The following is a 20,631-nucleotide window of genomic DNA, read 5'->3' as shown; positions in this document are numbered from 1 at the left end:
GACAATGGGTTGTTGGGTTTTTTTTTTTTTTTTTTTTTGAGATGGAGTCTCACTCTGTCGCCCAGGCTAGAGTGCAGTGGCATGATCTCAGCTTGCTGCAACTTCCACCTCCTCCCTAGTAGCTAGGATTACAGGCGCCTGCCACCACGCCTGGTTAATTATTATTAGTTAATTATTATTAGTATTAGTATTATTATTATTGTATTTATAGGAGAGGCGGGGTTTCACCATGTTCACCAGGCTGGTTTCAAACTCCTGGCCTCAAGTGATCCACCTGCCTTGGCCTCCCAGAGTGCTAGGATTACAGGCGTGAGCCACTGCTCCTGGTCAGATGATGGGGTTTTCTAAATATAGAATCATAACATCTGCAAACAGATACAATTTGACATCCTCTCTTCCTATTTGAATACCATTTATTTCTTTCTCTTGCCTGATTGCCCTGGCCAGAATTTCCAATACTATGTTGAATAGGAGTGAAGAGAGAAGGCATTCTTATCTTATACCAGTTTTCAAAGGGAATGCTTCCAGCTTCTGCCCATTCAATATGATATTGACTGTGGGTTTGTCATAAATAGCTCTTATTATTTTGAGATACATTCCATCAATACCTAGTTTTTTAAGTTTTTAACATGAAGGGATGTTGAGTTTTATCAAAGGCTTTTTCTGCACCTATTGAGATAATCATGTGGTTTTTGTCTTTGGTTCCGTTTATTTGATGGATTGTGTTTATTGACTTGCATATGTTGAACCAGCCTTGCATCAAAGGGATGAAGCCGACTTTATCATGGTGGATAAGTTTTTTGATGTGCTGCTGGATTCAGTTTGCCATTATTTTATTGAGGATTTTCGCATCGATGTTCATCAGGGATATTGGCCTGAAATTTCCTTTTTTTGTTGTGTCTCTGCCGGGTTTTGGTATCAGGATGATGTTGCCTTCATAAAATGAGTCAGGGAGTAGTCCCTACTTTTCAATTGTTTGAAATAGTTTCAAAAGGAATGGTACCAGTTCCTCTTTGTACCTCTGGTAGAATTCGGCTGAGAATCTATCTGGTCCTGGGCTTTTTTTTGGTTGGTAGGCTATTCATTACTGCCTCAAATTTAGAACTTGTTATTGGTCTATTCAGGGATTCAACTTCTTCCTGGTTTAGTCTTGGGAGGGTGTATTTATCCATTTCTAGATTTCCTAGTTTATTTGCATAGAGATGTTTATAGTATTCTCTGATGGTAGTTTGTATTTCTATGTGATCAGTGGTGATATCCCCTTTATCATTTTTTATTGTGTCTGTTTGATTCTTCTCTGTTCTTTATTAGTCTAGCTAGTGGTGTATTTTGTTAATTTTTTCAAAAAGCCAGCTCCTAGATTCATTGATTTTTTTGGAGGGTTTTTCATCTCTTTCAATTCTGCTCTGATCTTAGTTATTTCTTGTCTTCTGTTAGCTTTTGAATTAGCTTGCTCTTGCTTCTCTAGCTCTTTTAATTGTGGTGTTAGGGTGTCGACTTGAGATCTTTCTAGCTTTCTGATATGGGCATTTAGTGCTATAAATTTCCCCTAAACACTGCTTTAGCTGTGTCTCAGAGATTCTGGTACGTTGTCTGTTTGTTCTCATTGGTTTCAAAGAACTAAAGAGCTTCTGCACAGCAAAAGAAACTATCATCAGAGTGAACAAGCAACCTACAGAATGGAAGAAAATGTTTGCAATCTACCCATCTGACACAGGTCTAATATCCAGAATCTGCAAGTAACTTAAACAAGTTTGTGAGAAAAATACAAACAACCCCATCAAAAAGTGGGAAAAGGATATGAACAGACACTTCTCAAAAAAAGACATTTATGTGGCCAACAAATATATGAAAAAAAGCTCACACCACTGATTATTAGAGAAATGCAAATCAAAACCACAATGAGATACCATCTCAGGCCAGTTAGAATGGCAATGATTAAAAAGTCAAGACACAATAGATGCTGGTGAGACTGTGGAGAAATAGGAAAACTTTTATACTGTTGGTGGGAATGGAAATTAGTTCAACCACTGTTGAAGACAGCGTGGTGATTCCGCAAGGATCTAGAACCAGAAATACCGTTTGACCCAGCAATCCCATTACTGGATATATACCCACAGGAATATAAATCATTCCACTATAAAGACACATGCACAAGTATGTTTATTGCAGCACTATTTACAATAGCAAAGTCTTGGAACCAACCCAAATGACCATGATAGACTGGATAAAGAAAATATGGTACCTATACACCATGGAATACTATGCAGCCATAAAAAGGAATGAGAGCATGTCCTTTGCAGGGACATGGATGAAGCTGGAAGCCATCATCCTCAGTAAACTAACACAGGAACAGAAAACCAAACACCACATGTTTTCATTATAAGTGGGAGTTGAACAATGAGAACACATAGACGCAGGGAAAGGAAGGGAATAAACACATGCTGGGGCCTGTTGGGGGGTGGGGGGCGAGGGGAGGGAACCTAGAGGATGAGTCAGTAGGTGCAGCACAGCACCATGGCACACTTAGACAGCTATGTAACAAACCTGCACATTCTGCACACGTATCCCAGAACTTAAAGTAAAATTTAAATAAATAAATAAATATAATAACATAAAAGAGTTTTATTATATTGCAATATTTATAAAATATGAAGCCCACCACTTTATTTAGTAAATACTATGGACTTCTTGGTTAATTCCATAGACCTTAATCCAAAAGAATGATTCTCTATCAAACAGAATTTTTTTTTAAGGAGAACAAAAGTAGAAATAGGAACATGCATGGAGTGCCAATTTGATTTCAAAATGTTTCAGTTTCCTGAAGTTTTTGTTTCTAAACACCTAGCACAAAACGAGCTGCACAGGTTTTTACTAAATGTGGAAGCTCTATTTAAAATAGTCTGACTTAAAATCAAGATGGTGTGGTGTATCCCAGATCCCCTTTATGAGATCCTGGTGTGGGCCCTTTGACAAGGCAGTCACCCCCAGAGTAGCTCGCACTGGAGTCCAGCCAGAAGCCGGTTTGCCTTCTAATCAGGAGAAACTCCATGAGCAGAGGAATAAATGGTTTAAGATGAGTCCAAAATTAAAAATACATGAGCAGATATCCCTAATTGCAGGTATTAATTTGTAAGTTTGTTCTACTAAAATGAGTACCTCTAAGCAGCAGGTGCCTGGGTACGACACATCAGGGATTTATTTCAAAAGATTCTAGATTCTTCTGGGCAGGGTTGAGGAATCCAGCTTGCCTCTAATAAAATTGCTGACTTTCTTCCCTTGAATTCATGTAACGCCGTTGGATTTTTAACCAAACATATGGCAGAAATAGGGTGAAATACCCCTTCAGGAAACTAATAAAAGCAACAAGTTAGCAAAAGAAAAAGAATTAGGACAAAACGCAAATTGAAAAGCCACCAACATTTTTTATCCATCATTACTTGTGTGAATATCTTCAGCCATTCATATGATTGATGGGGAATCCAGAAGGAAGCATTTCAGACAGATTTCCTCAGGACTCCTCGTCAGTGGTCAACACTGTTAGTCAATCCATCAGACAGTTTAAAAAGGCAAAACTGTAAACCTACAATGTTACCAAACCTACTACCAATTGAAGAAGAATGAAATTTCTTTGAAAGTGTTAATATTGAAAAAAGCTTTCAGTTCAAACTAACACTTTAGGAAGTTTTCTGCCAGTTGTCACAGACAATTTACAACGTTCTGGTAGATAAGAGTGTACAGATGTAGGGAACATTCTCAACTATTTGTAAGCATTAGAATTATTCAAATACAATTATTCAAAATTTGAAACACGTAAATACATTTGCATATGAAGAAAAATTATGTCTTCATATTTGAAGACTTTGTGTTTTAGTATTAGTAACTTCCAGTTGCTTCTATAGCCTGTTCACAATAATTCACACATAGTTGAGTGAGGCTTGAATCAGTTCAAAGTATGTGTCAGAAAGAAACATATTTATTTAAGTCTATAAATTTTAATCATGATGTACATTTATAGAATATAAATATGAGGTATATCATGGTGCTTGCAAAAATGTTACATATTTTTAAATATTCTTGTAATTGATATGTTTAAATATAATTTATTCAGTTAATTATTTTTGCCTGGTAATTTTTCTTCCTAACACAATGTCTAATGGTATATTCATGACAGGATCATTTTATTAAATTGTAATCTAATTTAGATTCCCTGTTAGGAGAGAAACACTGCATAGGAATGTCAGATCTAATTATAAAAGCAGATGAGGCTTTGTGGCAGAATTCCAAGTCTCTTGTATATAGAAATAAAATAGCAGTTATAGTTACATCATATGTAGCCAAGTTACTGAGATTTTATTTATCGTATCTATGTTCTTCCCCTGCCATAAAGGCTAAGAATTTTCACATATTAGATAATCAGCATCTTTTATATTCCGTGATTAAGAAACCTACATTTAGTGGTCTCCTTTAATTCTGAGACTATCAGAATCATGATACGAAAATGTTCCTAATAATATCTACCGTTTCAGTAACTTCTGTCCTATACTTAACGAAGTTTAATTTCCTGTCTGGGAGGCCTCTTCACTGAGAGCCCATGTGCGTCTTCCAAATCTCACTGAGCTGCTGCAGATCCCTCACTTCCCCACTAGGTACTGTGTCCTCTGCGCACACCCACTTGCACATGGGCCTGTTTCCCCACATGGGCTGAAATATATACTTGTCACATATTAGGTAAACAGACACTCTTTGCTCCACATGGAGTCACAGAATTGAAAGAATTCCATGGAACAGATGTGATTTGTTCCCAGGGTGAAATTTGGATTATAAAAAAAGCCCAAAGAAGTCAAGCCGCATGCTGTATATCAACCAGACAGTTAAGGCAAAATTATGATCTCCAAAGTTGAAAGCATAATCAGACTTCGATTTTGTAAAAATGACAATAGCAACTGAAAGTATAACCTATAATTATCCTGCTACCAGGTATTTATAGTATAATGTTAGTCATTAAGCAAGTAAAAGCTATAGTTGGCTGATGGCTGGATGCAAACCTGCCTCAGAAGGCACAGTCTGCACCCAGTGGGTTCTCAAGCATTTTAAACTGAACTAGGTTGTTGGTTCAACTGATTTAACTAAATAGTGTTGTTTTCCATCGTTTTCATTTAGGGTTTATAAATTTTTTTATGCTTTCTCCTCCTATATAATGAAGGTTTGGTGAATTGCTGGGGGAATGGATACAAATACTTACAGGGATATTTTTTAATTGATATATCATAAACTTCTCTCTTTTAAAGTGTACATGTAAATGGGTTTTGTAGATTCTCACAAAGGTATGTAGTCATCAATAGTACCAGTTTCAGAACATTCTCATCACCTCCAAAAGAAACACCATACCCAAGAGCGGTCATTTCCCATTTCTTCCTCCTGACAGGCCCTGGCAACTAGTTTTCCCTTTATCTCCAAGGATTTACCCGAGATATAGGCTTTTGAAGTAACCTTCTGTTCAGAGAATAGAAGAGTTATTCACTAGGCAAACTGCAAATATCTGTTCCCAAGGGCTGCAGACATATTTAGAAACAGTACAAACAGAAAAGAGCAAAGCAAGGGTTTTTTAAAGCCACAATTTGGGGGAATTTTTTTCATTCATGTGCTTTGCAAATCAATCGTCAGAATAAAATAAAATACTGTGTTAGAGTTATTTCTGCCATAAAATCACAGGCACTTGAGACTCCAGACTTGTTCACGTTTTTGCCCTTGCCCGCTTCCCCGTGTAAGAGTTTCTTTCTTCGTTTCACTAGATGAGAATGAATGCTCCAATCCCAATGCCTGTGGCTCTGCTTCCTGCTACAACACCCTGGGGAGTTACAAGTGTGCCTGCCCCTCAGGGTTCTCCTTCGACCAGTTCTCCAGTGCCTGCCACGATGTGAATGAGTGCTCGTCCTCCAAGAACCCCTGCAATTACGGCTGCTCCAACACGGAGGGGGGCTACCTCTGTGGCTGCCCCCCTGGGTACTACAGAGTGGGACAAGGGTAAGGCAGCCTTCAGCCTCAGCACATAGAGGAATACATGGTTCCTGAGTGAGTTCAGGCCACCCACCACTGCAGGGAAGAGTACAGTATCTAAAAGCCAAGCCGCAAAAGCATTGATTAGAGCTCTTAGGGTAGGCAGATAAATACCAAGAAAGCACACACGGACTGTGCTCAGGGTATAGGATTACTTCCTTTGTGATGAGCATAAAACTTGAACTTGTATGTAAATATCACTCTTTGCTCCTCTTATTAAGGGCCTGAATTGATTCAATCTGACCCAAGGCCAGAGACAAACAGATGCTTAAAAATGTGGCTCACATGTTGCCATGGATACCTGGGCCGTGAGGTAGAAGTGGAAATGGCCTTGCCACAGGTTCTTCTACAAGTTCTGGAAGGTGCTAGCATAGTGATCACTGAGGAAGGAGTTTGTCCCATTCTTTGCTCGTATGGCTTTTCTATTGCACAGAGAGAGGATGGTGCCTAGTTGATGTGGTGCCACTCAGCATGGGCCCGGCCCACAAGACACGCGTCCCTCCAACTAGGCTCACTGTCTCAAGTTCCACGGGCTGTGGCCGAGATGCTGGCCATTTGCATCCTTCCAGGAAGGCCGTGGTGCTCAGTAACACAGAAGATGGGCATTTAGAGGTCAGTCCAGGTTGCCTTCTTTGAAAGGAGCAGTGTGCAAGGCAGGGACTAAAAGGCATGGACCAAGTCTGTCCAGCAATGGTGTATGATAATACTTAGAACAAAAGGCTTGGTCTAGACAAAGGTCATTTAGAGCCAGTTCATTGACTCACTAACCAAAATATAAGTTCAGAAATCTCAGTTTTTAAAGCAGGGAGCTTTGTTGCAAAGAGCAAATACAGGCTTCAGGCCCCTGAAACAATGGAACCTCTCTTAGCATTCTCTTTGGAAATTCATACCTTACTTTTACCTTCTGGAGTTAATGATGCTCAGCACTTCAGTCTAATTAAGATTGAAAATTGGGGAAGCATGAGGCTCACCCTCAGAAGAATTTTGCTGTTTCAAAATAAGGGAAAATTTCATCTATTGTGTGTTAAAGAGTTAAAGAATTATAGGGGATTGTGGCTCATCCCTGTAATCCCAGTACTTTGGGAGTCCTAGGTAGGAGAATCGCTCGAAGGCAGAAGTTGGAGACCAGCCAGGGCAACGTAGCAAGACCCTATCTCTAAAAAACTTTAAAATTAAAAAAAATTAGTTGGATGTGGTGGTGTGTGCCTAGTGTCCCTGCTAATTTGGAGGCTGAGGCATGAGGAGCTCTTGAGCCCAGAAGTTCGAGGGTGCAGTGAGCAAGATCGTGCCACTGTACTCCAGCTTGGGAAACAGAGCAAGACCTTGTCTCTAAAAGAAAAATAAAAGAGTTGCAAAGAATATTAGGGTTTTATGTTTATGAGTTTAGAGTTTGCTCTGTTGGTTTCGTGTTTCTGAAGAGTCTGCTGTACCACTGAAAACTATGGTCAAAGTCAGTGATAAAGTCTGACAATACTTTGCTTTTCGCAAATAGCCACTGTGTCTCAGGAATGGGATTTAACAAGGGGCAGTACCTGTCACTGGATACACAGGTCGATGAGGAAAATGCTCTGTCCCCAGAAGCATGCTATGAGTGCAAAATCAACGGCTATTCTAAGAAAGACAGCAGGCAGAAGAGAAGTATTCATGAACCTGATCCCACTGCTGTGAGTAAATCCCACTTTGTGTTGCCACAAAGTTTTATCCCTATGGAGTCATGTATACAGTGCAGTTCATGTTGTTTTCAGCCTCATTGAAGTTAACCATACCTTGAATTTAGTGGATAAATTAATGGACCCAGTATGGAAAAGACAAGTAAATTAAAATGATTGAATTATTAGATCAAAACACAAAGCTTGGGAGAAAAGACTTTAAGATTCACAGTTTCAGAGCATTTTCTCTTGTTGTAGTTTTTCATTTATGCGGGAAGGTATGTCCATCTAGGAAAGAGCTATTTTTACATGATTCAAAAAATGAAATTATTATTAATTTGTTCAGTTCTGTTTTATAAATGTATAGCTGATTTTAATTTTCACTAGGGAAACCAAGTAGGTCTCATATTCTTTGATTTATTTTTAAGACAGTTGTTCCTTCACTAAAAACTTTTGTCTTCAAAATCACTTGTATTCTTTAAGGAACTGAAGTTGGAAATTGCGTGCCACTGATATTTTCTTTCCCTAATAGCATTTTGGCAGTGTTTAAAGGGGTGGGCTGCAGACTACCTGGTTTTGAACATAATTCCCTGGCCCTCCCTATCTGTTACCACTGTTACATAGGTTGTGTTTATTCAACTATTCTCAACCTCAGTTTTTTCACCTGTAAAATGGGAATAATAATACATCTGAAGGCTGATGGAAGGGTTAATTGAATTGAAACATGTGAACTGCCTGGAACAATGCCTGACATATATATCACACGTGTTCAGTTCCTATGAATGATTAATATCTCATATCTAGAGATCTTGATAATTTTCCCAAAGATCTGAGACAGCATGAGGTCATCGCTCACCACTCTGTAGTTAATATGACTGAGAAATTACCCCCCAAAAAACCTAATCAACAACTAGCTGGCTGTGTGAATTGGACAACTTGCTTCAGTTTTATGGGCCTCAGAAACTTTGTCTATATGACCTGACTTCTCTAGCCAAAAAGTTCATGATGCTATTTTATAATAATAAATAAGCCAGTGTTACATTTACCTTAAGTAGACTAAGATACCCAACTGATGTTTAAGTATGACAGTTGAGATATTCATCAAGTTCCCAAAGTACAAATCCAGAAGTTCTGCTTATAAACTTTCCTATTGGGATACTAGGTCATAATTCTGCCTGAACACTGATAGGCACTTCTGGGTCACCACTGCCAAGTCCTCACTTAACAGGTGCCCAATCAAAGCATTGTGGTTTTTATCCTATCTTACTTACATCATTATTCCTCCTTCCAACCCTCTGAGCAAAAGTCAGACTTGGTTTATCTGGGCCCTGCCCCACTGGCTTTTACCAAAGATGCTGGTTTGAACTGGAGCCCTGAGAACTCTGCAGATCACTCACTCTGTGTACCTCTGATAGCTCCCAGTAAACTCACTCATCATTCACTTACCTTACAAATCAAAGCCCAGCCTTCAGACAGAAGATTCCCCTGGGCGCAGTCCCTGCTGATGCCCAACAGCAGTACTTCTTATTTTGACTCCAGAAAAAAAAAATTATTACCTAAATTTTATTTTTTAAAAATTATTAATTAGCACAATATTTCATAAGCTCATCAAAAAAAAAAACTTGAAATGTGAACACTCTGTAGGCCCAGTCCTGTATCTTTAATTACCTCATTAAGGCTGATTGAGAAGTCATAAAGATTTACAGGGTATTCTCGATGGAATTGGCCTTTTCTTCCAACTGACAAAAATGTACAATAGCCTCTTTCACAGCCACTGCGGGTAAGGAGAGTGCAGAAAGCGGGAGTGGAAAGCCACAGCCTGTCCTTGTGACCAAAGCCCCTGCAGCTCATCTCTTTCTAGTCCTCTGCTTGCTCTGTAGAAGCTTGTCCCAAATCATTTCCTGCTCCTCCTCCAGGTTGAACAGATCAGCCTAGAGAGTGTCGACATGGACAGCCCCGTCAACATGAAGTTCAACCTCTCCCACCTCGGCTCTAACGAGCACATCCTGGAACTAAGGCCCGCCATCCAGCCCCTCAACAACCACATCCGTTATGTCATCTCTCAAGGGAATGATGACGGCGTCTTCCGCATCCACCAAAGGAATGGGCTCAGCTACTTGCACACGGCCAAGAAGAAGCTCATGCCCGGCACATACACACTGGAAATCACTAGCGTCCCTCTCTACAAGAAGAAGGAGCTTAAGAAACTGGAAGAGAGCAATGAGGATGACTACCTCCTAGGGGAGCTTGGGGAGGCTCTCAGAATGAGGCTGCAGATTCAGCTGTATTAACCCTTCACAGACTTGGGCCCAGGCTCAAATCCTAGCACAGCCAATCTGCAGAAGCATTTGAAAAGTCAAGGACTAATTTTAAAGAGGAAAAATAATAATAACTGTTGTTTCTTTCCTCCCTGTCTTAGACTTTGAATGTTGACCCTCACAGGGAGGGATAATTTAGACTCTGGTATGGCCAAAGATTTGAGCACAAAGGCAGCCGTGGTTACTGTATTTTTTATATAACTTCATTTTAAAATATATTAAAAGAAACCTAAATGTTCAAGATATCAGCATATGGCACTAAATGCACAAAAATAATGTGAGCTTTTTTTTTTTTTTTTTCCTGTTAGCAGTCTGTAACACTTTGGGTATTTTGCTATAGTTGCTAATTAAAAAAAATATAGATGTTTATTTATTTTTAATGCAGTAATATATGGAGAAATGAACAAGCTATGTAAACAAAAAGGGAAACTCACTTGTTTTTCTTTAGATTTATAAATTTGAGCTATTTTTTTTAGAGGTGCTTTTTAAAAATCCAATAGATACAAGAGATGTTTCCTTTGGTTTTCTGCCAGTCATCCAGCTGATACACACCTGATGATTTTAAAGAAAGCCACACAGAGCTGAATGGGCAGTGTAATCAATAATTTAAAAGACATGAATGTCGTTAGATCCTTTATAACGTAGATCGAAGCCAAAGCAGCTCATTTGTGACAACATTTCATATCACCAGACACACCAGGCAACAGAAGATGAAGCACAACCACTGTAGCAAAATACCTTGACTGCTTGTGAGACCATTAGCATTGCAGGCCAAACCGTACTGTATTTCCTTCTCATAACCTCAAGGAACCACATGTGCTACCCACAACACCTCATTCTTACCCAGGGTGCGCTGCGTACTCATGGTACTGTAGGCAGCTGAAGAACCGCTGTTCCCTTGAAAGGGAACACCTGGCGTTCTGTAGTGTTTCGTGCTGTCTTAAATAATGGTGCATTTATTCAAGTTATTTCAGGATTGCCATATGTGCAAACAAATCATGCAATGCAGCCAAGGAATATATGTTGTTGTTGTTGTTTTAAACCCATTTTTTTTTTAGAATTTTCATTAATACTGTAGTTATACACCATATGCCTCGTTTTATCATAGCCTATTGTGTATGAAAGATGTTTGTACAATGAATTGATGTTTAGTTTGCTTTAGTCATTTAAAAAGATATTGTGCCAGGATGTGCTATTAAGAGTACGTATCCGTTATTCTTCTCAACCCAAGAACCTGTTCCCTGGACCAGTGACCAAACCTCATATGTGAAATGGCCAAAGCACACGCAGGCTCCCGGTTGTTCCTCTCAAACCTGTGCTGACCAAAGATTAGTAACCAGTTATACCAGTATTTTGAAGTTTTATTGTTTTTTTTAATAACTAAAAAAAAGGAACAGTGTAAATTTGTAATCAAGAGTTTGTGAGGAAAAACTTATGGTTTTTGGTTTTGTTTGTTTTTGTAGGTCTGTGTATCAAATATGACACTTTTCTTGCAATAAAGCTTATTTTGGGGTATTTTTCTGGCTGAAAATTTTATGAGACCACAATCCCTGTTGTATTTGTGGGAGGGGCTGGGGGCTTTGCCTTTGGGAACATGTATTGAAGCAACAGACAGAGAGCCAGACCCACAGGAAAATAAAGGATTGCTGGCAAATCTGTGAAGCAAAGTCAACGTGTGTTCAACTGATGATTATGATTTGAAGTTACTTTCAAATAGAAGGACATAAAGTCCTTTACTTCTGCATAAATTCTAAGCTTCCTGGGACCTATCTTTCTGGAAACTTCAAATAATTTCTTCACTTCATGCTAATGCCTCCATAAAGTGTCCATGAGGAAGTGAAACATTCTTTTAGAGAATCTTACTTCTCTAAGGTAGAAATTTCCTGAACCCAACTTTTTAAGCAAAGGTAATAGCGGGCATACCCCAGGCCAAAAGGCATCTTCAAAAATAATCTAAACCTTCTCTCTTAAAATGGTATACAGTTTATTCAGTGGAGAAGTGGATAGATTTAACAAAGTATTTAACATGAACTCCCTGTTGATACACTGCTAAAACAGGCACAGAAATGTTTCCAAGACTCTTAGAGATTAATTTAATGCATGGCTTAAGAATTTATGTGCTTAAATTTTTTATCCAAGGAATAAGTAAACAAAGAAATATTGTGACTGATCTTAATGCTGTTCTTTGCCAATCAGAAATAAGCTGCATGGAGTAAGAGAAGTATTTGCCTCAAGGCATCCTTTCAAACTTAACATGCATATTCAGTTTCATCTGGCATCTATTATTGGTACAGCATGAGCATTGTAATATGAAATTACCTGGAACCAAATTTGACTCTAGCCTTGAAAGTTGAACAACAACATTTAGTTTACCTTTAACTTGCTCTTAAAGAAGTTTGAGAATCCACATCTTTAGGTGCTTTACATAGAAGATGAAAAATGACGAGGGGTTTACAGAGAAGAATGAAGTAGAAGGAAATGACCACTGCAAGACACTCCTTCCAGGAGGAAATATCTCAGGTACCTTTGGTAGCTTTGTTGCCATTTTTTTTACTGTGGACACTGACACAATCAGAATGAATTTGTCTTTCTCATAACGAACTGCTAATGACATTTTCTGCACTATTTTGTCATTCCCATGGATGTCCCATTTGCCCCAGAAACTACCTTGGCTAAGTTAAAGAAAACCACAATTGCTAGGAGAGTAAGGTGTGATGTAAGCCCAGACACATAAACCAAATCCACTGGGCATATGCATTAGTTAATAAGCAATAATTTGGTCTTTAGCTGACATGAATTCTTTTTCTACTTGTATTTAAATTTGGAGCTTTAAAAAATGTAGCCCTGTTTAGTACCTTTTGCTTTCGCTACTTGTAGTAGATAGAAGTTGGATATTTTTGCACGTGAACATTGAATAAAATTCAGGGACAAAACGTTTAGAGTTACACTAAATTCAAACATCTGCCTTTTTGCATTATCTAGGAATACTAAACAGGATAATTCATACAGTCTTTCTCTTTTAAATACTTTAGGGTTTTATTTTGCATTAATTGCCTTCCTGGTTCAGAGAATAAACACGCAGGGTTGAAGATGGGAAATACAACTAAAAATTACAGAGCATCAGTCTACTGGAGTCCTACAAACCTTTAGGGAAACAAGGTAATTCATATATTAATTGAAGCATGTGAATTTGCTGTTATTTGGCCATGTTCAACCTACAAAATGGCAATTGTATGTGGTTCAATTTAATAGTTGAGAAATACATTCCTCAAGAATTGACTGGAAATCTGAATATATCCTTTCTCTTCAAAAGACAGCAACCCATTCACTCCTTGCTATGCCATTGTTGGCTCATTTGTACTTCTAGTTTACAATAGTCCACAAGAAAATATACATAATTTATTCAAACAACCACTTTCTTTCAAGCTCCAAAACGCTGGAAAGAGTCTAAATCACACGCCTTTAGGACCTCAATGGGATTATGGAAGCTGTTCAAAGACAAAGACAAGTCCATTGGGAAAGGTTGAAATATAAGCACAATGTTTTGTGGGTTTTTTTGTTTTTGTTTTTCCTTTTAAAAACTACAGGAAATACTTGAGGAACTTTTACTTCTTGAGAGAGAAGAAAAGATGGAGATTCATTGCCACCCAACAGAAAGTAAGGGTGTCAACCATGTCTGCAATCTCATCCCAGCCTCACTATTGGTTCCATTTTTTTTAAAACATGCTTGCTTTCTCAAATAGATACAAAGCCATGGTTTTCTTGATCAGTAAGAAGTACATGTTTCTGATCTCATCTCTTTTAAAATTATTTCAGTGTACAGAGCAGTGGAGTCCTAAAATACAATGTGACGAAAGTTCTCTGAAAAGGAATTTGAAGAAAAGAGACTTTATTCCTGTGAACAGTTTGCAAACTGAGAAAATACAGTTGCAGTGTAAAACAAAGTTGTGTTCCAGAAAACAAAGAGAAGATTCAGATTTCAGAGCGAAAGGTCGTGCCCAGGTTCCCAGTCAGGTTCATTTATGCAAATGAAGTATTCAAAATTGCTTAGTTCTGACTGGTTGACACGAGTCCTGATTTGTCAATATAGCTGAGCCCTGATTGGCAGGGGGTACAGGTGAGCTCTGAATGGTTGGTTTCCAACCCCCAAACCAGAAGTCTGTGTCAGATGCTTCTTTCAAAGGGTTGATGGGAGTAGGGTTTCTGGCCACAGGTTATTTTGGCACCTACAAGGTATCCTGTCTGTGTCAGATGTTTTGCTAAGCTAAATTAAATGATGAGTGTTCATTAAATGTCTAGATCATTTCCAGGCAAGATGTAATTCCCTGTATGCGCTGGCCGACAGAAAGCATGGATTACCCATGGATTCCCCATGACTAACTGAAGTCAGTTAAAACATAACCAGGCAGCTGTGGCTGGATGAAGGACTGGTCATGTACTTTGTGTTCTTAGAAAGATGTAAATGTATCACAGGACCTCCCTGTCTACAATCAAGCCAAACCAGTTTCCGTTGTAGGTGCCAAGATAAACTGTGGCCAGACACCTGGTCCCCACTGGCCCTTTGACAGAAGCATCTGACAGAGACTTCTGGTTTTGAGCTTGGAAACCAACCAATCAGAGCTCATCTACCCTGGCCAATCAGGGCTCAGCTGTATTGACCAATCAGGACTCAATTGTGTTGACCAGTCAGAACAAGTTTGAATATTTCATTTGCAAAAATGGTCCTCATTGGGAACCTGAGTAGGACCTTTTGCAATATCAAATCTGAAACTTCTCTCTTTGTCCTCTGGAACCACCTTCATGTTACACCAAAAGCTGCATCTTCCCAGTTTGCAAATTGTTACTGGAATAAAGTCTACTCCAAATTCCTTTTCAGAGAATTTGTATTCACATCATTCAATTCAATTCAATCATTCAATTCACCCACTCAGGCAGTATTATCTTGTAGTTAAAAGAAAAAACTTTCAAATCAGGTAGACCTGGATTTCAATTCCATCTCCTTGGACAAGTTACATAACTTTTCTGAGACCTGGTTTCTTTCCTAGGATGATCTTCCCTTACACTGTGGCTGAGAGGATTGAATAAGATAGTACAGGCAACACCATCAGCATAGGGCCCAAGCAGATAGCGCACATTCAGTAACTGTCAGCTGCTCTTCTTCCTCCTTCTACTCCTCTTACTATCATCAGTATTAGAAGAATGAGCTCACATATCCACACAAAGGTCCTTTCTAAGCATGGCCTGGAACTACTGCTTTCTCATGAAATTGTAGGAACAAATCCAGAAAAATGGCAACCAGGAAAATTTTCTAAGTGCTCTGAACCTTTAGAAGTCCTGGTGTGGTCATGAGCGTTTATCGTCTCCACATCACTCTGCCCTTAACAGAATTGTGGGCAACAGCCCTGAAAGGTCAAGCTACAAATGCAGCGGGAGCACTCCCATCTATAGGCCCCCAGGAAACAAACCAATAAGGAGAATAAGGGCATCTGATCATCCCTTTGAGGTGATTTAGTGCTGTTGAATGTCAGCGCTAGAAAGGCCTTTAGAGGGCCGGCACAGTGGCTCATGCCTGTAATCCCAGCACTTTGGGAGGCCAATGCAGGTGGATCACTTGAGGCCAGGCATTCACGACCAGCCTGGTAAACATGGTGAAACCTCATCTTTACTAAAAATACAAAAAATTAGCCAGGAATGATGGCAGGTGCCTGTAATCCCAGCTACTCAGGAGGCTAAGGCAAGAGAATCGCTTCCACCTGGGAAGCAGAGGTTGCATTGAGCTGAGATCACACCACTACACTCCAGCCTGGGCAACAGAGTAAGACTCCATCTCAAAAGCAAAATAGAAAGGCCTTATAAATCCAATCCTCTTTATAAGTTTACAAGTGGAGAAAGTAAGGCCCAGAGTTGTAACACAGTTCATTGCAAAGCTAGTTTCTATCTAGGTGAGGCGAGAACCCTGGTTGCCTAGTTGCAGTCTGGTTCTATCCATATTTCTACTACATGGTAGGCCTATTTGGATCTCTTTCAAACCCTAAGATATAGGCCAGTTCCCATGGTTTTGGCTCATCTTGAACCCAAAAATATTTTCCAAGCATGATCCAAGCACTGCTTTTTGTTTTGTCTCTCCCACTGTCTGTGTAACTGCTCCCAATCTCTTATAAACCAGAGGTTTGTGTATGCACTGAAATGCCAAGATACTGGCTGCTACATAGTAGGCCCCACCCCAATCCTGTACTTCTGTAAATACATATTAGAGCCCTGGCTCTCAAAGGGTTAAATGTTTTATTTAAACCAGACCTTCAAAACTTTAAAAACACTTACAAATTTGTTTTACTAAGAATGCTTAAGGAAAGTACACTAGTTGCTTGTGTTGCTTGTCATTTTTTTTTTCCTTTTCCTGAGAGCCTAAAAAAGATATTACTAGATTAAGTTGGCTTACTTTTGAAATAGCCAAGAACCAACAGCTCCCATTAGTCACTTCCATTAGGGCTGCAGCTTAAATGTCAGGATGTAGTATAGACATTTTCCAAAAGAAAACAGGAAAATGCTTTACATGATTTTTAGAGCAAGCTACAGGGAAAGTTAACATTAATAGCCTTTGCCAGACAACTACTGCTACATGTGTGAGTTCCATTAATGAAATAACAGTAGAATCTGTGAATGGCCAGTTCCTAAAAATCTGTCAAAAAAAAAAAAAAGTAGGCTTTTGGTCTGCTTAAGCTGCCTGGGTTTCCACTCTAAGGCCACCCCCTTCCTTCCACTCTACCTGACCTCAGCTTCCCTACACTGATGGAACTCACTCCTGTAGGAGTGGATTTAGAGCCTCAGGCTTGTGCATTTGTGATCTTAAGGCCTAAGGCAGGGTCCTAAGACCCATGACCATGTACTAGAACCTGGGACTTCACCCTGTTATGAACCTGTAAACTTCACAGAGCCAAGGCCAGAAAATATTCCATGAATGAATGAAGGGAGGGAGAGGATTCTGACTCTGCAGAGTGGAGGCTTTTGGACCAGCACAGGAAATTGGACCTTGTCCAAGGAGTGGGTGGTATCATAGTCATGATTTTACTGGAAACCCTCAGAACAGGTTTCTGGAGGTCATCCTGGAGGTATCTTCCCGTCTTCTAGGAGGACTTTCTTGATTTATTCTGCTTTTCTCCACCTTTCTAGAGAGCCCCTTAGGTCTCCCCCACGGTGAGAGCAGATTGAAGAAGCTGTTGAGGCAAGCTGGCTGCAATCTTGACTTGTCCCATGAGGATATCCTTGATCCAAACCTGGACTGAGGTTCATGCTGCTTCCGTAGAATTCTGGATTTGGGAAGTGGTACAGTAATTTCTCTTCGAAGAGACATTACAGAGTTCTTATTTCTGGAACGACTTGATTAAATGAGCATCTGTTGGGTATTACACAGACCTAAAATGATTTTCCCTCCAAAACCTTACAAATAATTCAAAGAAACAAGCAAGACAGCCACAAAGAAACAGGATAACCACACGTTATAAGATGGTGTGTGCTTAATGGCCATAGTGGATGTCTCAGACAAATGGCCCAGACTCTTGGAAAAGGAGTGGTCAGTGAAATGCAGAGTGATGGGATATTTCCTGGAAATGCTGGGACTTGAGCTGGATCTTGTAGAATGAGGCAGTTTGGGATACGTGGCAAAGAGTAAGAAGGAATTTCCCGAATGATAGAATAGCATGAACAAAATGTTGTCAGTCATAATGTGAATGGTATATTGGAACACAAAGAAGAGTTAAATCCGTGGGCCTGCCAGGTGCAGTGGCTCACACCTGTAATCCCAGCACTTTGGGACACCAAGGCGGGTGGATAACTTGAGACCAGGAGTTCCAGACTAGCCCGGCCAACATAGCGAAACCCGTCTCTAATAAAAACGTAAAAATTAGCCAGGCATGGTGGCACATGCCTGTAATCGCAGCTGCTCAGGAGGCTGAGGCAGGAGAATCACTTGAACCTGGGAGGCAGAGGTTGCAGTGAGCCAAGATGGTACCACCGCACTCCAGCCTGGACAACAGAGCCAGATCCTATCTCAAAAAAAACAAAACAAAACCCATGGGCCTTAACTGATGGTACCATGAAGGAAAAAGATGATTAGGAAGGGTGAGGCCCAGGTATGAAGGACACTGAAGGACATCCTAAGCCATTTAGACTTTATCCTGTAGTCCATAGCTAATGAAGAATCAATGGTGTATGGCTGAGAATCGATTAAGAAAAGACAACCTAGAACCAAGGCCTGGTAACTTCCCACATCTAGAAATACAAAAGGAGATTTGTCACAACGTCTGAGAGAGAGAGAAAGTAAAGAAGTAGTAGTAAAATCAGAAGACAGTGGTGATGTCAAGGATGCCTAGATAGAAAGGTATTAGTCTGTTCTTGCATTGCTATAAAGAAATACCTGAGACTGAGTAATTTATAAAGAAAAGAAGTTTAATTGGTTTATGGTTCTGCAGGCTGTATAGGAAACATAGTGGCTTCTGGGGAGGCCTCAGGAAACTTTCAATCATGGCCGAAGGGATAGCAAGCATGTGTTACATGGCCAGAGCAGAGCAGGAGGAAGAGAGAGGGGAGGGGAAGGGAGGTGCCACACCTATTTTTTTTTTTGAGATAGAGTCTTACTCTGTTGCCCAGACCAGAGTGCAGTGGTGTGATCTCAGCTCACCACAACCTCCGCCTCCCAGGTTCAAATGGTCCTCCTGCCTAAGCCTCCCGAGTAGCTGGGATTACAGGCATGTGCCACTGCAAACAGCTAATTTTTGTATTTTTAGTAGAAATGGGGTTTCACCATGTTGGCCAGGCCACACACTTTTAAATAACCAGATCTACTGAGAACTCTATCACAAGAACAGCAGGAGGGGGATGGTGCTAAACCATTAGAAACCATCCCCATGATCCAGTCACCTCCCGCCAGGCCACACCTCCAGCATTGGGGATTATGTTTCAACATGAGATTTGGGTGGGGACATAGATCCAAACCATATAAGAAGGCATTTGGGAAAAGCATCTTGAAAAATTTTTGCTAGTAAAATGAAATCTTCTTTCCCAACCATATCTATTTCTCACACCCCCCAATCTTCAACTCTTCCTTCACTTTAGTCACTTTGTTGTGAGCAATGACAGGACAGTGTACATGATTCTTGCCCATAAATTAAAATGAGAGGTAGCATGGGAGAGAAGGAAAAGAGGGTAGCCTTTGGGACAAAGAAACAATAGGGTTTGTATCCTGGATGCCACTCAGTTGCTGTGTGGTATTAGTCAAGTTATGTTCAGTTTTAAGTATTTTCTTAACAACATACCACCAGTTTTGTTTTGGGTAACTACTCACCATGATTACATAAAGTCATACTAGGACTTAAGAGTTTCTGCTCTTCTGGGTTGGATTTCTGTATCCCTGAAATTTGAATTTTGAGCAGAATAATACAAGAGCAGATAACAGATCTTGCATTCATCCCAGCAGCACTCTAATCAAACTATGAGTCAGTTCTTGGAATCTGTACCCCAGAAGCTGACCCATTCCATCTTCTTTCTAAGCCTGATTTTTCAGTTTTTTCAAAATTATCTGAGCTATCCCACATCCTTGGAATCAATTACTTTTATTGTCAAAATAAGTTGTTGCTTACATCCAAAAAACTCTAAACAATATCTATCCTACATTAGGACTGTTTTGAGGTTTAGAAATATAGGATATTCTGGTGGGGAGCAGTGGCTAACACCTGTAATCCCAGCACTTTGGGAGGCCAAGAAGGGCGGATTACCTGTGGTCAGGAGTTCAAGACCAGCCTGGGCCACATGGAGAAACCCCGTTTCTTCTAGAAATACAGAATTAGCCTGGCATGGTGGTGCATGCCTGTAATCCAGCTACTCAGGAGGCTAAGGCAGGAGAATTGCTTGAACCCAGGAGGCAGAGGATGCGGTGAGCTGAGATCACGTCATTGCACTCCAGCTTGGGCAACAGGAGCAAAACTCCATGTAAAAAACAAACAAAACAAAACAAGACAAACAAACAAACAAACAAACAAGAAATATAGAATACTCCCACCCTCCCAACATGGGACCTAGGATATAGCGTCATACAATAGACTGATAGCTTCTCTGTTGATGTCATGAAGGAGCCCTGAATTTTTCCAAGTCCCTTCTCCTGTGTCCCCTATTACTGTGAATAACTAAGCCAGGATTGTTCTGCAGTTCACAAGAATTTTGTCACCTTTATTTGTTATTTCTTGCATCCTCCCCAACTCTAGTTTGGGAAGGATGGAGTTAGGAAAGGCTGTGCTGGACTTGGTCCCAGGAGAGGTAAACCATAGCCTGGCCTCTTGTTTCTGGAGCACATGCTGGAGAAAGGTGGCCTGTTCTGCCAGGGAGCTTGCTCTTTGCATTTCACAAAGGACCTAGGAAAACATCCAAGAGAGGAACCACTCATGAGCCCCAAGGATTATGCCCAACAGTCCCAAGAAGGGTCATAACAGCCCAGCTAAGTAGGAGAAAAATAAATCAAATGCTGTAGCTTTATGTCAGCCACTTGAATTAGTTGGATTTCTTTCCATGCTATCATCCTTTGCTCTTCCTGCAATACCCTGCTAAACCATTCC

At 40.1% G+C, this 20,631-nt stretch overlaps 1 protein-coding gene across 1 annotated transcript in view; it reads left to right on the top strand.

Moving 5' to 3' along the window:
• The window catches only part of FBN2 (fibrillin 2), a 281,077-nt gene extending 269,519 nt beyond the window's left edge, over positions 1-11,558 (top strand). Inside the window, exons 63-65 of the mRNA XM_055299218.2 lie at positions 5,796-6,027; positions 7,553-7,724; positions 9,626-11,558. Of these exons, the coding sequence (XP_055155193.1) occupies positions 5,796-6,027; positions 7,553-7,724; positions 9,626-10,000 (779 nt within the window). The 3' untranslated portion in view covers positions 10,001-11,558. The remainder of the gene's footprint in view (positions 1-5,795; positions 6,028-7,552; positions 7,725-9,625) is intronic.
• The last annotated feature ends 9,073 nt before the right edge of the window (positions 11,559-20,631 follow it).

The sequence above is a fragment of the Symphalangus syndactylus genome, chromosome 11 (assembly GCF_028878055.3).
Source record: "Symphalangus syndactylus isolate Jambi chromosome 11, NHGRI_mSymSyn1-v2.1_pri, whole genome shotgun sequence".
NCBI classification, from domain to species: Eukaryota; Metazoa; Chordata; class Mammalia; order Primates; family Hylobatidae; genus Symphalangus; species Symphalangus syndactylus.
Note: the sequence above shows the minus strand (reverse complement) of the source record. Positions and strands in the feature narration are given on the sequence as shown.